Source organism: Leuciscus leuciscus (genome assembly GCF_965113295.1).
Source record: "Leuciscus leuciscus genome assembly, chromosome: 5".
In the NCBI taxonomy this organism is placed as follows: Eukaryota; Metazoa; Chordata; class Actinopteri; order Cypriniformes; family Leuciscidae; genus Leuciscus; species Leuciscus leuciscus.
Window position 1 is genome coordinate 53,710,384 of NC_138729.1, and position 10,000 is coordinate 53,720,383.

Here is a 10,000-nt window from a genome sequence, read left to right on the forward strand (position 1 = left end):
TGTGTGTGTCAGTGTGTGTGTGTGTGTGTGTGTGTGTGTCAAGTCAAGTCAAGTCAAGTTTATTTGTATAGCGCTTTTCACAATACAGATTGCATCAAAGCAGCTTCACAGTATTAAATTAAAATAATACAACAAAGTTTGTTTCAAGAGGAATTTATTGATTGATAAAATTAAATTAAATATCCCCAAAATATCCCCAACTGAGCAAGCCAAAGGCAACAGTGGCAAGGAACCGAAAAACTCCATCAAGTGACCTAATGGTGTCCTAAAACTCCATCAGGTGCCTTAATGGAGAAAAAAAAAAACCTTGGGAGAACCCAGGCTCAGTCGGGGGCCAGTTCTCCTCTGGCATTGGATAGAGGCCGGATTGTAGTTTGAACTGTAGGATTATATGAATGCCTGGCTGAAGAGATGCGACTTTAATCTAGTTTTAAACTGGGAGAGCGAGTCTGAGCAACGAACAGTATCAGGAAGACTATTCCAGAGTTTTGGAGCCAAATGTGAAAATGCTCTCCCTCCTTTGGTGGTTCTGGATATCCTAGGTATGACCAAAAGCCTTGAATTTAGTGATCTCAAAGAGCGCGATGGATTATAGGGCGATAGAAGATCCGTTAAATAGACTGGAGCTAAGCCGTTTAGGGCTTTATAAGTCAGTAGCAATACCTTGTAATTAATACGGAACTTTACAGGTAACCAATGCAGTGATGATAAAATCGGTGTTATATGATCATATTTTCTTGATCTCGTAAGAACTCTAGCGGCGGCATTTTGGACTAACTGTAGCTTGTTTATTGAGGATGCAGGACAACCAGCTAATAAAGCATTACAGTAATCCAGTCTCGAGGTCATGAATGCATGAACTAACTTTTCTGCATCAGAAACTGATAGCATATTACGTAGCTTAGCAATGTTTCTAAGGTGGAAAAAGGCTGTTTTTGTAACATAAGAAATATGATTTTCAAAAGACAGGTTGCAATCGAGTATAACACCCAGGTCTTTTACTGTAGAGGATAAAGTAACAGGACATCCTATGATGTTAAAGTTGTATTGTGCGAGGTTTTGTGGGCGGTTTTTTGAACCGATAAGTATTACCTCTGTCTTGTCTGGATTTAATAAAAGAAAATTACGCGTCATCCAATCTTTTATATCTTTAACACACTCTGTCAATTTGGAAAATGTAGCGTTTTCATCCGGCCGTGATGAAATATATATTTGAGTGTCATCAGCATAACAATGGAAACTAATTCCATGTTTCCTTATAATATTTCCAAGTGGCATCATATATATTGAAAATAACAGGGGGCCTAATACAGATCCCTGCGGCACTCCATAGTTTACTGGAGTTATGATCGATTTTTCTCCATTTAAATAGACAAAATGGTAGCGGTCAGATAGGTATGATTTGAACCAGCTTAGTGCTTGTCCTTGAACACCAGTATAATTTTGTAGTCGATCTAAGAGTATTGTGTGATCTATAGTATCGAACGCAGCACTAAGATCAAGTAAAACTAGTATTGAGATACAGCCTTGGTCAGAAGCTAAAAGTAAATCATTTGTGATTTTAACGAGCGCAGTTTCAGTGCTATGATGCGGTCTGAATCCAGACTGAAACTTTTCATAGATATCATTTTGTTGCAAGAAAGAGCCCAGTTGAGCGGACACCACTTTTTCTAATATTTTAGACATAAATGGAAGATTTGAAATGGGTCTATAATTTGCTAGATTATTATGATCTAATTGTGGTTTCTTAATGAGAGGTTTTATAACTGCCAGTTTAAATGTTCTTGGAACATGACCTAAAGATAAAGACGAGTTAATAATATTGAGGAGAGGCTCTTCCACTACAGATAACACTTCTTTCAGTAGTTTAGTTGGTATAGGATCTAATAAACATGTTGTTGTTTTAGATGAAGTGATAAGTTTATTTAACTCTTTTTGTTCTATAGTTGTAAAGCACTGTAATTGTTCTTTCGGGGTGATAATTGAAGCTGAATTATAAGGCGCGATTGAAGATTGAACGTTTATAATTGTGGTTCTGATGCTTTCTATTTTCTCAGTGAAGTAGTTCATGAAATCATTACTACTGAACTGTAACGGGATATTTTGTTCGGGTGACGTCTGTTTATTTGTTAGTCTAGCCACGGTGTTAAATAGAAACCTTGGATTGTTTTGGTTGTTTTCTATTAGTTTGCGGAGGTGCTCAGCCCTGGCCGCTTTTAGGGCCTTTTTATAACGTGACATACTGTCTTTCCACGCGATTCTAAAGACCTCTAAATTAGTTTGTTTCCATTTACGCTCTAAAATACGGGTTTCTCTCTTTAAAACATGCGTAGTATTGTTATACCATGGTGCTTTATTTTTCTCTCTGACCTTTTTTAATTTAATAGGTGCAACCACATCCAATGTTCTAGAGAGAATGGTGCTCATAGTGCTAGTTAGTTCTTCTAGTTCATCTGTTTGTTTGGGTTCAGGCAGCAGCTGAGACAGATTAGATAAGCAATTTGAGAAATTATCTATGGTGGATGGGAGGATTGTTCTGCCTGGTTGATAACGCGACGCCGCATGACATATTACAGCAGTACGTAATATGCAAGTTACCATGTAGTGATCAGTGACTTCATCACTTTGTGGAATGATATCTATATCGGTTGGATCGGTTCCATGTGATATAATTAAATCGAGTGTATGATTAAGACGATGAGTTGGTCCGGTGACGTTTTGCTTGACCCCAAATGAATTTAATAAATCTGTAAATGCAGCTCCTAACGCATCATTTGGATTATCTACGTGTATGTTAAAATCTCCAACAATTAATGCTTTATCGACATTGACTAATAGGTCTGAGAGAAAATCTGCAAACTCTTTTAGGAAATCAGCGTAAGGCCCTGGCGGTCTATATACGGTAGCCAAGGCTAGAGATAATAGGGATGTTTTTCTAACATCTAAGAGCGTAACATTTAGTACAAGTACTTCAAATGAAATAAACTTATAACCCGTTTTCTGTGTGTGTGTGTGTGTGTGTGTGTGAGAGAGTGTGTGTGTTCCTCACACCTGTCTCTTGAGTGTGTGTGTGTGTGTGTGTGTGTGTGTGTGTGTGTGAGTATGTGTGTGTGTGTGTGTGTGTGTGTGTGTGTGTGTGTTCCTCACTCCTGTCTCTTGAGTGTGTGTGTGTGTGTGTGTGTGTGTGTGTGTGTGTGTGTGTGTGTGTGTGTTCCTCACACCTGTCTCTTGAGTGTGTGTGTCAGTGTGTGTGTGTGTGTGTGTGTGTGTGTGTGTGAGAGTATGTGTGTGTGTGTGTGTGTGTGTGTGTGTGTGTGTGTGTGAGAGAGTGTGTGTGTTCCTCACACCTGTCTCTTGTAGGTCTCCAGCTGAGCGCGAGCAGTGTTGGCCTTGCGCAGCTCCTCCTCCAGAGAGTGTGTGTTCTGCATGTAACTGGTGTTCTTCTCCTCCAGGAGCTTCACCTGTCGTCTCAGATCTCCCAGATCCTCCAGCTTCTTCTTATACGCCTCCACCTGCGCCTCCAGCTTCGACACCCTGTCAGACGAGTGCCTGAAACACACACACACACACACACAGGTCAGAGGTCATCCTGAGCAGGAAACACACACAGAGGTCAGAGGTCATCCTGGTGTTTCTGGTGTCCATCAACATATTATGAATATGTAGTTTTCAGGCTCTACTAGAACTTGAATGTTGATTATTTTCCTCATATTCTCCATTGTTGCGGCTCCTCTCTTCCCAGTCTGTCAGTAACGCTCTGTTTACTTCCTGTCTCTATGAAGCCCCTCCTTCTGAAAAGCACACTGTGCTCTGATTGGTCAGCTGGATCAGTGCGTTGTGATTGGTCGAGCGCTTCGAGTGTGTTTGGGAAATGCCCCGCCCCTTTCCATAATCGCCAGTTTCTACTATAGACTGTATAAAATATGTGCGTAGTGTGTGTGACGTCACCCATACTGTTTCTGAAGCCCAAAGTGGGCGGAGCCGGCCGTCGCCATCTCGGCAGCGCGTCACTCGCGGATAAACCGAAAATGTGCAGCAAGGCGGATTAGCTGAGGTGACGTGACGCTAACAGACAGCAGACAAACGGCTAGCAGTGACATCAGCGGCAATTCACCTGTCACTCAAGTGGCCACACCCTTAATTATGCAGAACTTTACAGCTTAATATTTTTTAAACGGATGAGTTATAAAAAGAATTCACCCCCTCACAGTCGTCATGAAGAGCAAAATCAACTATATAGACCAAAACCACTTTTTGTACCAGACTTTAAACATGTTTTTTTCTGCTGTAAAGTTGGTCATTTTAACATGGAGGTCTATGGGATTAACATGGGATTGAGTCTCTTCTGCAGCCGGCCTCTAGTGGCCAGACAATGAATTGCAGTTTCAGTCACTTCAGTGTTGGATTGAAAGAGAAGGTTGGTCGACCCCAGGTGTGTGTTTTAGGTGTGTGTCTCACCCCAGGTGTGGCTCCCCCCAGGTGTGTCTCAGCTCATGTGCGTCTCACTTCAGGTGTGTGTATCAGCTCAGGTGTGTATCTCACCTCAGGTGTGTGTATCAGCTCAGGTGTGTCAGGTGTGTGTGACTCACCTCAGGTGTGTCTCAGCTCATGTGCGTCTCACTTCAGGTGTGTGTCAGGTGTGTGTCTGACCTCAGGTGTGTGTCAGGTGTGTGTATCAGTGTAGGTGTGTGTCAGGTGTATATCTCACCTCAGCACGTCCATCTCGTCCTTGAGCGACTGCGCCTCCTCAGCCAGAGAGGTCAACTCCTCGTTCTGACCTCTGACCTCCAGCAGCTCCTTCTCCAGCTCCTCACAGCGGATGCGGTAATCGTCCTTAGCTGCCTCCAGTCTGACACACACACACACACACACACACACACACACACACACACACACACACACACACACACAATAAAATGAAATACAGTTTCCACAAAAATCTGAATTGTTTTTCAACACTGATAATAACCATAAATGTTTCTTGATCATCAAATCCTCATATTAGAGTGATTTGTGAAGGATCATGTGACACTGAAGACTGGAGTAATGATGCTGAAAATTCAGCTTTGATCACAGGAATAAATTACATATTCACATAGAAAACAGATGATTTACATTAGAATAATATTTCACTGTTTTATTGTATTTTTGATCAAATAAATTAACAAAAAGATTACTCCAAAAAATCTACTTTTATATACACCTGAATTAAATTTAGAATTAAATATTAACCCCATCAAATAAATGCAGCTTCGGTGAGCAGAAAAGAAGAGTCTTAATCTGAATTATTCCAAACTTTTGACTTCTGATCATGTCATTGCTTGGCAGCCGCAGACTAATGAGATGTTACTGGGTAGAAGAATCACTAGTGAATATAAAGGGAATGCAATTATTTATGAATCATTTGTGTCTTTAATCACGTTCATGTTGCTGTCGTTTTCTAAAAATAAGTGTAACAGGGTTTCTGCAGATTTTATGAAGGTTAATTTAAGACTTATTTAAGACCTTTTTGAGACAGTTTTGCTCAAAACCACTACAATATGGAAATATCTTCTACTGTACCTTCTGATCAAACCGAAGGGGTGGTGGTGGCGCAATGGATAAGACACATGCCTTTGGTGTGAGAGACCCGGGTTCGAATCCACTGTGAGACACCAATGTGTCCCTGAGCAAGACACTTAACCCCTAGTTGCTCCAGAGGCGTGCGACCTCTGACATATATAGCAATTGTAAGTCGCTTTGGATAAAAGCGTCAGCTAAATGAATAAATGTAAATGTAAATGCAGAAAAGATTCCTAAATCAAGAGACATTTACTTCAGATGTAAAACGACATGAAATATGAATTCTTGTGTTCTGTGAGATTAATCAAAATGAAGTTCATGACTAAAGCAAGAACAAATATCTACTAATGGGCTCAGAAAAATCTGCTTACTTTAGAAGTTTAGAAGACAGATTTTTCAAGACTTCATTTTACATTTGCATCTCAAGTAAATTCATCTTGATTTACTCTAAAAACAGTACAAAAATACAGAGGAAGTTTTCATTTTTTGCAATGCATGCAACATTTAATGCCATGACTATCAATTCAAGACTTTCTGCTCTAATTTAAGACCATTTTAAAGGTGACATATTGTGCCCTTTTCACAAGATGTAAAATAAGTCTCTGGTGTCCCCAGAATGTGTCTGTGAAATTTCATCTTAAAATACCCAACAGATCATTTATTATAGCTTGTCAAATTCTTCCCTTTTTGAGAGTGAGCAAAAACGCACCATTTTTGTGTGTGTCCCTTTAAATGTAAATGAGCTTTAGCTCCGCCTCCGTTCAGAAGAGGGAGGAGTCTTTACACGAGCTTCAGAAACTCCGGCAATAACAAAACAGGCCAATCTCACTCATCCAGAATCCCAGAATAACCAGTAGCGAGTGCAGCCTTACGGAGAGACTCAGGAAGAGCTTCTGAATGTTAGAGGAGACATTTCTGTAGTTGTTGTGGAGTTACACTGATCATCTCATCATCAAAGAAGGGGAATGGAGGGTGTGTTCCAACTACAGGGGGATCACACTCCTCAGCCTCCCCGGGAAAGTCTATGCCAGGGTACTGGAGAGGAGAATTCGGCCGATAGTAGAACCTTGAATTCAGGAGGAACAGTGCTGTTTTCGTCCCGGTCGTGGAACACTGGACCAGCTCAATACCCTCTCCAGGGTGCTGGAGGGTTCATGGGAGTTTGCCCAACCAATCCACATGTGCTTTGTGGATTTGGAGAAGGCACTCGACTGTGTCCCTCGCGGCGTCCTGTGGAGGGTGCTCTGGGAGTATAGGGTCCGGGGCCCTTTGCTAAGGGCTGTCTGGTCCCTGTACTACCGGAGCAGGAGCTTGGTTCGCATTGCCGGCAGTAAGTCAGACTTGTTCCCGGTGCATGCTGGACTCCGGCAGGGCTGCCCTTTGTCACCGTTTCGGTTCATAATTTTTATGGACAGAATATCTAGGTGCAGCCAGGGGCCGGAGGGTGTCAGGTTTGGGGACCACACAATTTCGTCTCTGCTCTTTGCGGATGATGTTGTCGTGTTGGCCCCATCAGACCAGGACCTCCAGCATGCACTGGGACGGTTTGCAGCCGAGTGTGAAGCGGCTGGGATGAGAATCAACGTCTCCGAGTCAGAGGCCATGGTTCTCAGTCGGAAAAGGGTGGCTTGCCACTTCAGGTTGGTGGAGAGTTCCTGCCTCAAGTGGAGGAGATCAAGTATCTTGGTTCTTGGTCTTGTTCACGAGCGAGGGAAGGATTGAACGGGAGATTGACAGACGGATCAGTGCAGCTTCTGCAGTAATGCGGTCGATGTACCGGTCTGTCGTGCTGAAGAAGGAGCCGCAAGGAGAAGCTCTCGATTTACCGGTCAATCTACGTTCCTACTCTCACCATGAGCTGTGGGTCATGACCGAAAGGACAAGATCCCGGATACAGGCGGCCGACATGAGCTTTCTCCGCAGGGTGGCTGGGCGATCCCTTAGAGATAGAGTGAGGAGCTCAGAGTAGAGCCGCTGCTCCTCCACATCGAGAGGGTCAGCTGAGGTGGCTCGGGCATCTGTTCCGGATGCCTCCTGGACGCCTTCCCGGTAAGGTGTTCCGGGCATGTTCCACCGGGAGGAGACCCTGGGGAAGACTTAGGACACGCTGGAGGGATTATGTCTCCCGGCTGGCCTGGGAACGCCTCGGTATCCCCCCGGAAGAGCTGGAGGAAGTGTCTAGGGAGAGGGAAGTCTGGGTATCTCTGCTTAGACTGCTGCCCCCGCGACCCGGCCCCGGATGAGCGGAAGAAGATGGATGGGTGGATGGATGGATGGATCTCATCATCATGTTTAACTTTTACACAACTTTTTTCACGTTTTCTGGGTTGGTAGAAGCACCGGGGACTCGATTATAGCACTTGCACACGGGGAAAGTCAGATTTTCATGATATGTCCCCTTTAAGGCCTTAATTTGTGGAAGTGCAAATTAAGACTTTTTAAGGCTTGCAGAAACCCTGTATAAGCTACTGGAGTGTGTGTGTGTTACGGTGATATAACCATTTATCTGGTCTAACTGATGTCCTGTGTGTGTGTGTGTGTGTGTGTTCACCTGAAGGTCTCTTCCTGCAGCTGCTCCATCTGAGTCTGAAGCTGAAGGTGTCTGCGACCCGCCGGGCTGTTCAGATCCTCGATGGAGTCCGACTGGTTGAGCCGCTCCATCAGCACCTGGTTCTCAGCCAGCAGACTGCTCTTCTCCTCCTGCAGAGCCGCCACCTGCACACACACACACACACACACACACGCACGCACGCACGCACGCACGCACACACACACACACACGCACACGAACACGCACACGCACACAGAGTTAAAGACAGGATAATGTGGAGCATCTTCTACCTTTATTACTGAACACTGGCCTTGAGTCAATACCTGTGTGACTGTCAGTGTGACGCCTTTTTCCTTATAACACACACTATACTGCCACAAGTATTGGGACACGCCTCCACATCACTGAATTCAGGAGTTCCACTCACTTCTGTGGCCACAGGTGTATAAATCAAGCACTAGACATGCAAACGCTTCTGCACACATCTGTGAAAGACCGGTGAGTGAGAGCGAGACTGAGAGCTTCTCGTCAGTGCCTGACCTCACTAATGCACTTCTAGAAGAATGGGCAAACATTCCCATAAACACACTCCTAACCCTTGTGGAAAGCCTTCCCAGAGGAGTTGAAGCTGTTATAGCGGCAAAGGGTCCGTATTAAACCCTACGGATCAGGAACGGGATGTCATTAAAGTTGTCCCAAAACTTTTGGCAATATAGTGTATTTAAGGAGGCATCATTCGAGAGCTCAAACACTGGACACTGCATTACTATGGGGAAGCTACTTTAGAACCTTTTAGTGCAGGGGTGGGCAAACTTTTTGGCTCAAGGGCCACACTGGGTTTTAAAATTTGACAGAGAGCCGGCCCAGTAGCAGATTATGAAACACAATCTCATGAAAGTCCCTATCTATACCACAAATTTTATTTCTCGTGCCATTTATACGCCAAGAATGTTTTTTGCGTGCATATGCTACTCACTGTAAACCCCTTGGTTAGGATTAGGGGTGTGGAGTGCGTGCCTATTACACGCCATAAAGTGCGTATCAAATGCACGCGAAAACTGCGTATCATAAGTAGCCTACTACAAATACAATTCGTGGTATTCGCACTTTCATGAGATCGGGCTGAGCAAACACATTTACGTTGTGGCAACGTCTGCGCGAAATTCAACAACTGAGAGACGACATTCTGACAATATATTTTTTATGCTAGATATCCCCTATTTAGCATGTTATGTTTTGAGGTTAATTTTTAATTAGTTAGATGTTAGATAATTATAGCCTATACTTTTTAAATATTGTTTATCCTTATTATTATTTAATGGGCCTAACAGTAAATTAGAAACAAAACACCTGCAAGTGTACACTTAGAAGAGTAAAAATGACAGAAATTAATTCAACTTTATTAAAACTGCATATGGCAATCAATTTGCACTTCCAAAAGTATACATTTGTGGAAAAAAACGAAATAAACAAATATACAAATTTATTTTTAAGTATAATAAAATAAAACATAAAAAGCAAAGGCAGATCAGAACATTTCATGAACAAAACCGGGTTCTGTACATGGCAGACAGGAGAGCGCGGTCGAAAGCCGGGCGATAATGGTCGGTAAATGGAATCAGTCAGGATACATCCACAAATCCAGAGGAGCAAAGAAACTAAATAGCAGACAAATCAAAGGAAAAACTAAACAGGTGTGCAAGCGGTTACCAAACATTTTTTTTCTCTGTGAGTGTTTGGTTTCCATGGTGATGCGTCATTGCTTGTTACGTGACACACCGCAGCCACAACAGCGCTGAATGAATGATGATCTGCTTTTATGTCATTTTTCCTTTTTTACATTTGTTAACTATGGCATGAAATATCTGATATTCCGATTGTCAAATA

The 10,000-nt window shown here is 43.1% G+C and overlaps 1 protein-coding gene across 3 annotated transcripts in view; it reads right to left on the bottom strand.

Annotated features, from left to right (window-relative positions):
* Nucleotides 1–10,000, bottom strand: part of hook3 (hook microtubule-tethering protein 3) — a 41,377-nt gene that overhangs the window by 18,247 nt on the left and 13,130 nt on the right. For all 3 annotated transcript variants that reach the window (XR_014206448.1, XM_082171571.1, XM_082171572.1), the window contains exons 9-11: nucleotides 8,114–8,277; nucleotides 4,709–4,849; nucleotides 3,348–3,549 (exon numbers count right to left, since the gene is read on the bottom strand). Coding sequence is in view for 2 of the 3 variants with exons in the window: in XM_082171571.1 (XP_082027697.1) it covers nucleotides 3,348–3,549; nucleotides 4,709–4,849; nucleotides 8,114–8,277 (507 nt within the window). In the remaining variant the exon portion in view is untranslated. The remainder of the gene's footprint in view (nucleotides 1–3,347; nucleotides 3,550–4,708; nucleotides 4,850–8,113; nucleotides 8,278–10,000) is intronic.